At 40.3% G+C, this 14,502-nt stretch overlaps 1 protein-coding gene across 3 annotated transcripts; it reads right to left on the reverse strand.

Moving 5' to 3' along the window:
• Positions 1 to 526: 526 nt before the first annotated feature.
• On the reverse strand, positions 527 to 13,792 carry lhx3 (LIM homeobox 3). Of its 3 annotated transcripts, none has more exons than XM_071545799.1 (6): positions 13,653 to 13,792; positions 6,256 to 6,427; positions 5,844 to 6,046; positions 3,024 to 3,175; positions 1,460 to 1,631; positions 527 to 960 (listed from the first exon to the last, which is right to left on the reverse strand). In XM_071545799.1, exons 1-6 carry the CDS (start codon positions 13,720 to 13,722, stop codon positions 527 to 529), a joined length of 1,203 nt encoding a protein of 400 aa, XP_071401900.1. In that variant the 5' UTR covers positions 13,723 to 13,792. The 3 variants fall into 3 exon arrangements, with proteins under 3 accessions (XP_071401900.1, XP_071401901.1, XP_071401899.1); XM_071545800.1 differs by having other exon boundaries at positions 13,647 to 13,722; XM_071545798.1 differs by lacking the exon at positions 13,653 to 13,792 and adding an exon at positions 10,153 to 10,249.
• Positions 13,793 to 14,502: the final 710 nt, after the last annotated feature.

Below are 14,502 nucleotides of genomic sequence, written 5' to 3' on the forward strand. Positions count from 1 at the left end.
AAATAAAGTCTCCACAATGATAAACCATTATATATAGACATTTGGCAACAACCACACATTTAAAGACTCTGAACTTTGAACCAAATTCTGCACCTGAACACGTTTTAGAAAACAAAGAGCAGTGGGAGGGAATGAGAATGGCGAAAATCCAAATGGTTGACATCTGACTGTCTGTCTGTGGTCTCTACAATGCTCTGGAAAAACCATATAGCTATATCTGAAAACTGAGCATCTTTGACAGATTCCTTTGCTTTACATACCGTTTTTACTGGTGAAGGACTATTGTTAGGCCAAGTGCTTTTAATGAAGGACATCTCTTGTTCTTTCAACTGTTTAGTCCTTCCTTCCAGACCACAGATATAAAATGGACCTGATATAATGAGATCCAAGGAGAGCAAAACAGTAACTGTCCAGTCTAGTCTTTTACTCAATCACTGTCCCGTGTGACTATTTTTTTTTCCAATTCTTAAAATCCAACAGAAGACACAGAAAAAAAAAACACCTCCAATTTCTTGTAGTTGAACAATCAAAACTGCCCATGGTCCATTTCATCCAACCAGGAGGCAGGACTGGCAGGGAAGTCTGGGTAGCCGCCACTGCTGCCAGTGGAGAGGTCCGAACTGGGGCCGTTGGCTCCCCCCATGGAAACCCTCATGGCGGGGTTAATCCCGGGGCCGCTGCCCTGGGTCATGATAGAAAGGCCGGAGTCAGGGTAGACCAGGCTGGAGATGAGCGGCTGGTGTCTGGGCAGCGCCTGCAGCGAGCCCGGGGACTGGGGAAGGCCGTAGGGGCTGTTGGAGCGGATGTCGTGGAACTGGTCTTGAGAGGGCAGGACGCCGTGCTCCAGGGGGAATGGGCCGTGGTTGTTGCCCCCTTGGCGGCCCCCCATGGCTGGAGAGGACTCGTTCAGGCCGCTGTAGATGCCGTTGGTGTGGCCAAGCTCTGACATGGGTGGCTCATCTGTGCAACAGGGACAAAGTTAACAGAAAGTATTAGACATTGCAGTTGCATTTTATCAGTTGAAATTCTAGTATTCCAATATATCAATAACAGTAATTCATTTATTTTTCAACATTTCTCTGATTAGCCATTTATTCCCTATTTGAATAACATGAACGTTTCAATGTCTGACAGACATTTGAATGGGTACACCTGTACAGTATACAATTCAGCTAGTTGTCTGACTCTCTGACTTACTCACAAGCTGATCAATCATATCAGTAATTTCTGAAAAAACATTATCATTTGATTATCATGTGAGGCGTGGTGCAAACGTCTTCGCATTAGGAGATACTACTCTTTGTTAGAAAGCTGGATATCTGTAATTCCTGCCTGTTAGTGTGTTTACGTCTCTGAATGATACAAATTTGATGGGTTGTTCAGTTTCTATTGATACAATTTGTGTTGATATGTGTGTATGTATGTGTGTGTGTGTGTGTGTGTGTGTGTGTGTGTCTACCTGTAAAGGAGACTTCAGCATCACTGTCCATGCCCTCCTCCTGGATGCTGTCCTTGTCTGATTTGGAGCTTCCCCGCGACCTCTTCATGTTGCGGAAGTACTGGCCCCACCTCTGCCTCCCAGCATCTTTCTTCAGCCTTTTCTCTTTAGCTCGCCTGTTCTGAAACCACACCTAGAGGGAAAAGGAAGACATGTTTTATTAAATTGGAGCTTTTGATGCCTTAATGGAAATGCTTTTCACCATAAGGTTTAGTGCAATATCTGAAATTTGCAGTTGTGTTTTTTTTTCTGGCTTTACTTTGTTGTGTATGCTGTTGATCAATAATCTAAGATGCAAGAGAATATCTAAGCGCAAATATAAAAAAAAAAATCAAATGAAAAAAACAATTACTTTTGCTTTGTTTTAAATGTGTAGCCTTAACTTCATGCCAGGTTTTATCTTTCTATCTTTCTAACTCTATTTCCTATATTTTTAATATTATAGCAGTGTATAATTAGATATGTTTTGGTAAATTAAAAGTATACCCACACAGCAAAATTTAAACAACATTTACTTTTTATCACACATTAAGGCTTGAGGACCAAATGGCCAAATGCCTTTTTGTGTCATCGTGTTTCTCAAAAGGACATTGCTCATACACAAGCCATATAAGACAAAGCCCTCTTCTGCTCTTCCCTTGATGCAGATACTATGCTTTTAAACATTAAAACAAAATTAATTTTCAAGGACTGTCTGGAGAGCGGTTCACTTGAATCCGAGTGGGAGACTGAAACAGTGACACTAAACACTAATGCTGCTCCGTACCAGATTTATCACGCACGTAATTAACTTCGCGACAGCTACAAGTTGTCCTTAACCCAGGGAGCAGACAGGTTAGCTTTCCTGTTACCCACTGTGTAGCCACTGACTTTAATTATTCAAATTTCTCTATATCCTCTCTAGGTCTGATCTATAAATTTAGCTCAGGCCTACGCTTTAGAAAACACAAACTGAAATATGAACTGCCTAATAGCCCAACCGTTTGCATATTTCTATGAAATGGCGTACGAGTGAATAGCCTAATTCTTTGTTATTGCTTAGCCTACACACACAACTTAATCCAGTTCAATCACAAGCAGAAAAAAGGCAGTTTTACATGTTCCTTAATGATATGCTGCCCTGAGTGAACCCTCTTCACCCCTTTCCTTTCGCTGAATAATGAGAAGCATTTTAGTAGCTTCCGTCTCTACTTTTGTCCTTGCAAATAAAACAATATATATGACCAGCACCTAGTCAACCACCATGAAGCTCTTTCACAGACAATATGCGAGGGGCCCTCTTAGCATTGTTAACGAGCTTGCACTTAAACCATTCTGACTTTCATGTGGACTTCATTTTACTCCATCTAGCCGTAAATCCCCCCCCACCCCCTCACCCCCTCACCCCACCCCCCAGGGACACACACACACACACACTTATCTGTACAGTACCTATAGGCTAGTGTCATTTCAAGCACAATTGTGCCTTGATAATGAAGTCAGGACACTAATGGAATAGCCCTTAATGGATAATAATGTACTTTACCTGCACAACCCGCATATCCAGGCCCGTCTCTGATGATAGCTGCTCCCGGACGTGGCGGGCAGGTTTGGGAGAATTATTGTAAGCGTTCTTCAGGGTCTCCAGTTGTTTAGCCGTGATGGTCGTTCGTGGCCTCTTTGCTGTCGAGTCTGCTTCTGAAAGGTAAATGGACAAGACGCAATGTGAAGTCACCGCTGGGACAACAGACACACTGTAGATCAGTGGCTGTCAAAGGGGTCCATGAGGGGGTTCCAGGCCCAGTTTCATTTCACTATAATTCAATTCACCAGAAATACTCCCAATTAGAGAATCTAGAAGAATGACGGTTCTGAAGTCTCACTCTCCCCACTATTATATCCCCATGTACAGTCTAGAAAGTAATACAATTCAATGCTAACTTATAAAGTATATCTCTATATTAATAGCAACAACAGCTCATGTAGCTTATCCATTTTGAAATGGAAACATTCAAACGGATATTTAGCAGTTATATCAGCATTAACATTAATAAAGTCATTTAAAATGATTTGATAAAACTCTCTTTTGCTCATAAACCAAAATTGTATTTAGTCATGCTGTGAGTAACTGCATCCTGTCTGTGCATCTGTGGGCCAGCCCCGCAACTACAGAAGAAAATACAAGACCATCATCCAAATGGATACTGCCTAAGTAATTGCGCCCTCTCATTAGTAAAATAAACGTGTGTGTTTTTCGTGAAAACTCACGTTAACTCCTGCGTAAATCAGCACTTGGTGTGGGGCAGTAAATTCAAACAAACAGATGGGGGAAATAATGCTTGACCAAAGCCCAGGCTGTGCTATCACCATCAGAGCCTACAGGGATTTCAGTGAAGCTAATAAGGCGTTAGGAGAATTTTTATTGATATAAACAGCGTATCTAGTGAAAATGTTTAGGTCTGCTGGGTCTATAGCATATAAACCATGTTGGGGAAGCTACTCTGAAACTGTACTTTATCAAACTAGTCTACTCACAATGAAAGAAGTTAAATTGCATTTAAACTACCAAAACTTAAATGTAATTAGCTGAACAAGCTATACATTTGAAAGCACTTCACCTGCATCAAACTGTAAATAGTGAAACCAAAACTCAGCCTAGTTGTAAACATCCATGTGAATGTTGAAACCTTCCCTTGTCTGACAACAAGTCACTGTTTGCAACGCAGCGCCCTAACGAGAAACCACTACAATACTGACATTATTGTACTTAGCCTAGTTGTATTTTTATCACCTATGGCATCACTATAATAATCATAAAATGTTCCTATTATCTATACTTTATAGTTTTGCTGTGATATAGTATCCTTCTAAAAATGATTATAGGATTACAATAGTTATTTTTTCATAAAATGGTGGAAATGGATGTATTTGATAACTGAGAAGTATAAACAGAGTTATTTTTAGGAATTGTCAACAGTTTGGCTTAGGGTTGTTACTGTTTCTATAGTAGGCCTAAACAAAATGATTTTGTGCGTCTGACTTTATGGTGATCTCTCTTGTTATCTCTTCCTGTAGGCCTCATAGCCCAGGATATTTTAACTCTGACACTGCAAATTCACCTAGGACAAAACTATTCAGAACCCCACTGCCCTTTGGGTTATATATCATGTTCAGGGGTGCAAAAGTGGGGGGTTTACCACTGAAACTGGCCAAATTTCAAGTGAAAGTGACACCGACTGTATACAAAATACTACACAATGAATGACTGAATCAATGAATGATTTTACACTATATAGCTTACATGAAAAAATCAGCGCAAAGTGGAATACACAGAAAATGATACTGGATGGAAAAAATGAAGCAAGAGACAGAAATGGGAGAGACGAATGCAAGACAACCTGACAGCAATATGAATAACTATACGCATTAATTTGTAAACAATGCATAAAATATGATCTATTATTTATTGTTCATCCTTGCATTCCTTTATTCCTTTTTAAGGACAGATGTAAATTGTTAACCACATAATCCACATGAATAAAAGAAGTAGACCTACTGAAAAAACTACAATGTTAATTTAAACTAAGAAATTTAGTAGTTCAACTACATTCTCCCCAACACTGCCTATGCCTGAATTATCCTTTGTTATTCAACCACTGAACAACAAAAAGGATGCATATTAACATGGTGATATTAACATAATAGTTCATAGTGCATAAATCTTAGACATAATTCAATTTTATTTTAATTCAATGCCCTAACACCCCTCCTCCATCTCTCTCTCTCTCTCTCTCTCTCTCTCTCTCTCTCTCTCTCCCTCTCTCTCTCACACACGCCTGAATAGCGGACACAACAGCTTAAGGAAGCAGGTCTCTCTCTCTCTCTCTCTCTCTCTCTCAACACATTCACGCCCGCGCGCGCGCGCGCGCGCGCACACACACACACACACACACACAATCACACAAACACAATAAGAGTTATTGAAAGCTGCTTCCTTCAAGTGCAAAGTGCAAGTGTAAGCCTCTATATGCCTCCATTTTATGCAGTTTGCTATCGATTGGGTTGCGGGCTACGATGCAATTAGCACAGGTGGGTCAAAGTTTATGGGTGACCTCATTGTCACATCAAATTCTCAATTCAAAGCAGTTGCTTAATAAGTCGACACGTAAACCAGCACAAAACTTGGTTGGCGCAATCATTTCTAGGCCACCTTTCTGTGTAAATACTGTTTCGAACAGAAACTCTACTAATTGCACAATTGTGTAGTGCATAACTTCGTTGTTTTCCAGTAGTAGGAGACAACAGAATTCATTGGATATAAGCTTCTAAGTAAAAGGGTGTTGTGTTTTGGCCATAGCCTCCTCACCTCTCTGTTTGGCGGTCTCGTAGTCGGCCTTGCACACGAGCCTGCTGTCCTCCATCAGGTAGTACTCGTCACCCGTCGCCAGTTGCCTCTTGCATACAATGCAGGCAAAACAGTGCAGGTGGTAGACAAAGTCCTGCGCTCTCCTCACCACCTGTGTGGGCGGTATCCCCTGCTGACAGGCTGCGCATTTGGTCCCGAATCTCCTTTTTGAAAATCAGAAGTTTACCATCAATATATTGAAATATTTTCTACGCAATCGCTTTCTACACATCATCTTTAGGAACTGAGACTGTTGTTTTTTTTTTTTTGCCTCTTCCTCAAAAAAGAGAAAATAGGCCAACGAAAAAGATTTTCAAAAATATATAGCCTATATATTTAAAATAACTCTGGGATTTTATTGAAGGCTACTCACTTGAAGAAATCCTCTTTGCAGTAGACGCTGTCGCCCCTACTGAAGCACTTGTCCGCCAGTTGTGCCTGGCAGTCGCTGCATTTCAGGCACTTGCTGTGCCAATGGCGATCCAGCACTTTGAGGATGAAGCGGTCCACGATGTGTTGATTGCAGCCCGCACATACTGGGATCTCTGGAGGACACATGGCGGAATAACCGAGAATAAACATTTCAGTCCCTTCAATATTCACAAACAGATGAATGTCATTATTAAAAAAGTATTCTCAATAAATGTTCAGAATGGGAACACATTTTTAAACCTTTTTAATAAACGTTAATTGTATAATCAGTAGATAAACTAATATGTAGGCTATATATTTTTTGTTGTTGTCCTGCACCTGAAAAAGTGAGTTATTATTATCTTTTCATGATCGATGTAAAAATTACTAGCAGGAGACAACACGCTTTATAACTGAAATAGTCAGTAGCACAAATGGTAATGGGCGTTACAATAGGAAATATTCAACTGCATTCAAGTGATTAACGGTATGTTTCTGACGAAGCCATTTTAAATAATATTGCCCTTTATTTCGCCAAAACGAAATAAAAACGTATTTCTTTTTTTTTTTTTTTTTTTTTTTGCATTTTCATGAGTTAATAACCCTTTAACTTTTAACTTTGATTTAGTGTTTTCTAAAATAATCTATCGTATATAAAACACTGGATTTTCATTTCAACAGGTGGGTAAATTCCATTGATCAACAGATTATCACAGTCATCATCTCAGGTAAATAGTAGTGCTGCCAGATCGTTCACCAACTTTTACACAATCATCATCATCATCATCATCATCATCATCATCATCACCACCACCATCATCATCGTCGATTTCAAACATCCCTGACAGTATGGGAACTCTATCAAAAGCATAATTTCTTACGTAGGCTATCAACACACTCTCTTTCTATTCAAATGTATTACACAGAAGGGAGCAGCTAATCAAGATGGTAAAACTGTCCAGTTTACCTGTAGCATCAAAACTATGATGTAAGAAGGGCTAGTTGGCAAAGTGAACCACTTAGCCTTACAACATCACAGCATCACTAAATGCCACCATCAGATAGGCATAAGAAAAAATAAAAATAAAACGAGAGTGTACTCTCCCATTGTAGCTCTGACCACTCTGCGTTTCCTTTCTAACTGTATAGATCACTCCCTTTTCTCCCTACGATCATTAATCGTGGGTGACCATTGGGTATGACGAGATAGGCCTACATGGGCTTTCCCTACAACAGCCTAAGTGCGTTCAAATTTGATCTCGTAGTATTAACAATATAGTGGAAAGCCAAGATCAGGCGAAAATGGTCAGAAATGTATTTAGAAGCCATGTTTTACAAAGAAGAGGGAGCATTCAGGACCATTTACCTCGAAGCTTCTGTTCGTCTGTGCAAGATTGTTGACCAAAGTCTAATAATTGCGACCACCCACATGGCCTACATTAATGTCCTATCAGCCTTTTTTTGTCGCGAGAAATCTTCGGTAGCATTTTTGGTAGTTTGGCAGCAAATTATATACTTTGCCATACCTTAAGGTTTCTTGTACTGACGCACCTGACCGGGGATATCCAGCCCTGGATGTCTTACATTCAGTCTCTCTCATAATGAAAGTCTTATTTCTTATGTTAGCATGGTAGAATAGCATCAAGCCATATAGAGGCACAAGTCTAAGTTCAGTCACCTAATCACCACAGAAAGCTCTTAATAGAAAAAGGTATTAATAAAAAAAAGCTCTTAATAGAGGGTTTTATTTTACATCCGTTCCTAAAATCACGTCGGAGGCAGCAGCCCATATTCCTGCAGTGGGAATGAGGCTTTAATGTAAATCAGACAAACCACAGCGACAATGCAGAAATCAGACGCTGAGAGGATCGGTCTGGGCTTTTTACGCATGAAATTAAAAGTAAAATTCGATCTGAAACCATGAAATATAATTACATAATAATAATTGCGCAGGCATTAATTGATAAATAGATTAATAACGGAATCAAATTGTTAGGTTCTCTGATTTAGATTTAGAATTTGGTTTAGAATTATCATTATTAAACTAAGAATAGTCCTATGCCTTCTGTATGGATGCGTGTATCCTAAACAAACAAATAATAGTTACCACGAATATACATTATAGGGGCATGTTTATATTATAATATGAACGTATATTCTGCCCATAAAATGATACAATAATAAAGAATTGAGGAGGCACGGCGTGATGGAGGTCCACTGACGAGAACACCATAAACACAACTGTGCAGACGTTAAGTGTGATATGATATTTCATTATATTATGAATGAAATGTGGTAACATGCCTAGAGGATGCATACACCATCAACTTACAATTAGCAGAAGCTCATCCCAATCGAATATAGCCATTTATTATTTTGCTTGTGTAATCATCTTTGCACTTTTCAACAGGCCTTACGTTTACGCAACGTCAGTCTCAGGTAGGCTACATTACATCATAAAACTCCACATTTCAGGTATTTCAACAATGCTTATTTATAACCCACAACGAAGAAATAACGCGATGACTTTTTTTTAGGACATAGCGACAAAGACGATGACAACGTAAATACCAGGCAAGATGTTATCATCCCACGTTATTACTAATTTAAAAAGTCCAACCACTTCATATTCCATCCGTCCCAGGAATCGCATTCCTATTGTTCGGTTGTGGCCAATTTATGAAACATTAATGAGCCATTTCTTCTGGCATCACCAGCAAGCCATGCACAAGTGCGGTGGGAGCCACGTCAAGAACAGGTGTATCCAAGTCATTATTAATTCAACGCGCTCTGTAAAACTAGAAAGCAGCAGCCCAGTCTCACGATACAACCCAAGGTGTTCAAGCAATTTGCTCACCTTGTACTTGGAATATTAAAATTATAGATGCTTGCTGAGAGGGCCAATTGAAATCCCTTACATAAATTCAAAGTGCCAACTGAGGGGTTAGAGACCATCACTCCACCCAGATGTAAATCCTCCTTGTATTTTTTAAAATTTGACAGTGTAGTGGTAAATAAAAAGGTGGGGAAACTATGACTTCATACTAAGTGATTTTCATAAGGCACACAAAAAAAATCAACATTTTTAGAAAAGCATTTAATTATGCTTTCCCCCTTTCATTCTCATACCTTACATCAGTTTGATGCTTACTATAACCTACTATGAATTTACATCAAAAGACTGAGCCTACGTCAGCCTGAAAATGTGCATAACTCTCTTCCGAAAATGAGGTGAGTTAAGGTGGGTTTACCCTCCAACACATCTCTGAGTAGGCTATAGGTTTAGAATATTTACCGGCACCCCCTAAGAGGCTGTGATATCAACATTTTAACGATGCCTCAGATTAGCCTACGCTGCAAACAAATCAAGGTTAAAACCGACTGCATACAAGTTGCGTTGCGGAGATCTGGAGTAACGACATATTGCACGTGTAATTTCGCAGATTCACGTTTTGAGACTCAATCACTTGTCTCAGGTGTACGACAGCTGTAGTATACTGTCATCCAAGAGGCAAGAGACTTATCCAAAAAGTAGCCTAAACGACTGGTGAAGGCGTCCTGTTGCACGTGTCATCCTTGTATCGCTTGAGCATGACATATAAGCGCTGTTCCAACATAAATGAAACCTTGTCAAAAGACACTGATTTAATTATAAATTTGTAAATAATAGCCCTATAATTGTAGGCCTATCTTTACCTCGCAGCTATAGATTAATTTAATGAGAGGGTCTTGTCAACAAATATCCCACGTAGGCCTATGTATAGCCCTCCACTGCTCATAAAAGTACACACGTGTACAATATGCACATCATTTAACCGTGCAAAACGAACAAATTAATTATCCTTTCACTTGAAATTACCTTTCCGTAGTTCCTCACTGTGCGCCAGCAATGCAAGGAGCATCTCCGTGTTATTCGGTGCCCCTTTTGGAGAGTTGCGCTGACTATGTCCATCCATTGCTCATGATTTACGCTTATATTAATGCAAACCGATTTTATTTGTGATCTGTACACGCTCATGTACCGAGCACCTCGGCAAATATGTGCAGCACAAGCCCAAATGCGAACACAAACGCCGTAGTGTGCGGTGGAGTTTGCTTTTATCCTTCAGTGTGTTGAAGGCTGTGCAGGATTACGCTGCGCCGTTACCTTGGCGACGGGGAGATAGATTAACATCACCTACCAAGTATCGTACCCGGAAGAAGAATAAACAGGGGTGAGAGGAAAAGCCCACAGAGTTTCTCTTGGGTGGTTGGTTGTTGTTGGGTGGTTACGTGTTACTCAGTGACGCGTTACAGTCATTTTGTTTCTTTTCCTTTGAATTTCAGTGGTATCAGGCTATCACAAGGATGTCTTTGGCCTACTTTTGTTACCTCCACCTCTTAACACCAGATTGAAGTTGAATTATCCAAAAACTGTATTCCACCGACCTTTCCCAGATTCTGGCATTAGGCTACTTGTCGTCCTCTCACACTTCCTTAAATGGGAAGAAAAGTTGATTTTCTCGAAGTGAAAGTATTCCCACTGCTCCATCGAAAGAAAAGGTTGACTAGAATAGTGGACATGAACATCATTTGGCTACCATGATACATGATCATTGATACAGACGCGCGCAAAAGAGATGGTTGTGTTCAATGTTTGTAGATAAGAGAGGATACAACCCTTGTTTTGAAAAAGTAGTTTAACGACGAGTTTAACAAATTATTGCTGCGTGTCTTAGAAATTAGTAGGCTGACCCGGGTGGGGGTCATGCAGACTGTTGCATTTTTTGAGTAGCCTAGGTAACAAGTCCAACACTGCGCATGACATGGATTTTTGTAGAATATTCGCCCAAGATGATTAAATGAAACGTGCGGAAACTGGGTCGTTAGCAGCAGTAATGCAGCAAGCATTTAGAGAACGTATCGAGAATACCACAACCACAGTAAACTCAGTAAACTGGACGTCCTTAGACCTACAGACTAGGCTTATGTTGTATGAATTGTATTTTGCCCCATAAAGTTTTGTGATTCACGAGGTTGAAGTCTTGGACAACCCATTTTAATTCAAATGTCTGTACTGCCTCGCGTAAAGGCTTATAGTATAGTATAGTATATTATTATTTTTTTGGTCTGAGTAGGCTACAGAATATTTATATTTATGTTAAGAAAATATAAATTACATTGTACTGAAAATATTTTCGTATACATCTTTTCTTTTAAAAGAAAACAGAGATGCCTATTTGCAAAAATTTGTATAGGCTCTTTTATAGAAGTATTTTCACGCGTCGTCGAAAAAAGTAGAAAGTAGAAAGAATATGTCAGTATGTGAACGTCACTGCTTTTGATAAGGGACATAGCCTATTAGACTATTTAATAGCCTATTTTCCTATTATTTAACGACACAATAATTGAAATAAATTCAAGGATGGATGCAAAGCTGTTTTAATTATTAATTTACAGCCATGTGTTTTCAATTAAATCCAGTGTATGGATATAATCTCACGCTTGTAATCTCAGGGTATGGTTTACCTATTTGCATCAGATTTTTTCAGTACCAGCTGCAGTCGGAATTTGACACACACGCATGCACACGCAAACACACACACACTTCATATCAAGTGTGTTGACTGCCCAAAGACAAGTGTTTATTTAGGGGAGCGATTGGCTGCTCAATAACATGTTGATCGGGCCAACACCCCGATGAATTTTATTGACACTGATCTTTGGCACAAAAGAGCGCCTGGGGAAATCACGGGTAGTGCCACCGCCGCCTGGACCACTGATGAATCTAAAATCAATGACCTATTTGCCTGTATTTCAAAAGTATATGAAAGACATTTTGGAGAAAGGTGTGGGGTTCACGGGTGCCCCTCTTACTTTTCAGCTTTGTAATAATTTTTATGTCTTATTGATCGCTCAATTTTTAAGGGTGAGCTCGACAGTAATATGACAACACAGCGATAAAATGACCATCAACGTAATGGTCAGTCAGAGAAAGCCGCACTGATGATAAACTAAATTATTGTCATCTGTTTAAGATTTAGTTTTTTATTTCCTTATTTATTTTTTTAATTCTAAATTGTAGATTTGGTTAGGAAATTATTTGCGGGGCACGATTCGAAAAGTTATTTTCTGGGTAAAATTCGGTCAAATAAGTCAAATCGTGTTGCGCATGGTCATAATGAAGTCACAAAAGGGTTTAAATAAAATAAAATAAAATAAAATAGTTTCCTGTTTAACAGTGGCCTTAAGGGATGCCCCATATCGACAGAATATCGCCTTACCAAGACAATAAAAAGGTTTATGCCAGAAAAAGGCCAAACATGACACGATGGAACCGTTTATGGACGGTGAACAGTAAACCAATTGCAAGTCAAAGATGCATTATCAACTCTTTGAAGGCCCATGAATATTTTTAAAAGCCACTGATTACTCTGGCTAATATTGAAGAGGTTGAATGCGTCCATTGGTTTGGGGTCCATCATTATCTCCATGAGCGACCTCAGGTGTCCCACCTGTCAAGGTAGGGAACGTGACACCTGTTGAGCATTTTGTGTCGGCAGACTGGGAGTGGGAGCAGCTTGATGCGTGCTGCCAGTCTGTCGCACCCGCAGAGGCTGTTGTTGCCACAGTGCAGGCCGGTGTCTCTCCATAGACTCTCTGCAGACTAGCCTAGCCTACTCTACGCTCCTGTGACAACCACGAGCGGCGGTGTGAAATGACAGCACGCGCATAACATCTGTTCGTATGATTCTCCAACAATGAGGGCTCATTACGGATTCATAACGTCTCCCACACGCAGCGCAAAAGAAATAAACGCCTCAAAACAGTCCGGACAACCATCAACCTATACATATGTTGCTGGATACTCAGTGAAAAGAATTTAACGCTTCGATGTGCATTTTAAACGCAACCCGGACAACCATCAACTTATTTTGCTGGATAATGCAAGTTTGCAAGTTTGACATTTTTACTTTTTTTTGTAGCGCCTATCATGTTTGGACAAATTTTAACCCACAGAATTGTTAAAATCAAAACATCTTTGAAACTCCTGGTCGTTTTACATGTTGAGTTGTTTCTGACAGCACATAACAGCATGCCGTGCAAACAAGACCGATTTAACGCTTGTTTAAGTTCACTCAGTAAAACTGAGAGCCCCCTCTCCTCCTTGCTGTGCTGATTTGCTCTATTATTCTCTATTTCACGCCTAATTGTGACCCATTAATGGACCTCAGGGGACAAAAAGGCACCAAGCGAATTTGCTACCTGTAGCTTTTTCGGACTCACTTGATAGACCTTCTTCCCCAAACTAAAAAAAAAAGATTATAGAAAAGATCCGTCATGCATATTAACAATCGAATAATTAAATTGAGCTCTTACCTTGTCCTGAACTGTATCGGGAGAAATTTCCGGAATTTTGACAACTTGAACCCGGGTGTTCAAGCAACATCTTGAAGATGCTCCGACGTTGCTGAAATCAGCGACGGAAGAAAACAACGCAGAAAGATGCGCGCCTATGATTTAGGCTACGTTATATAACAAGCTAGTCTGTATGAAAAATAAAACCGTATTGTCCTAGTGATTTATCCTCTGGAGACACGGAAAGTGAGCTGATTTCTCTTCAAAAGCAGCTTGAGTTCTGCAAAATGTGGGAAAGGCTGCCTGTCGAACTGTCTTCCTGCGTCGGCCACCGAGCACGGGAACTTTGAAAATGCAGCAAGTTGCTGTTTGATTCCGTGTTGGCAGGCTAGAGATGAGGAGGAGACAAGGGGCGGGTGGCAGTGGAATAATGTCTGACCATTAGCAGTGTCAGCTGACCTTACAATGAGACCGGTATTTGGTTTTAGCATAACAAAAGTAACAGCTCGAGTCGAGATGCGGTGAGCGTTGCCTCTGTCCAGGGTGCTGAAAGGGGAGTTTCTCCATACGGGCTGGAGGCGTGTGTGGCGCGCCTATACCCCCCAGCCTATATTAACACACACACACACACACACACACACACACCTACACACACACACACACACACACACACACACACACACACACACTTGCAATTCCTTCTATCTCCTTATCTAGAGGTGCACGCGTCTGTCTTTCAAGGCGCACAATGGGGCAATTGGACATTGGCCGGGACATTGTTGTCATTGTTGTCGTTTTCCATCGTCGTGTAGCTCTTTTGTTTGGTTAAAAATACAGCGCATCAATGGATACAGGTGGAAGGAGCGTCAGC

Source organism: Centroberyx affinis, unplaced genomic scaffold (genome assembly GCF_046629955.1).
Source record: "Centroberyx affinis isolate AG114_WGS23_722 - 3 ecotype Tasmania unplaced genomic scaffold, CSIRO-AGI_Caff_v1 ptg005056l_1, whole genome shotgun sequence".
In the NCBI taxonomy this organism is placed as follows: domain Eukaryota; kingdom Metazoa; phylum Chordata; class Actinopteri; order Beryciformes; family Berycidae; genus Centroberyx; species Centroberyx affinis.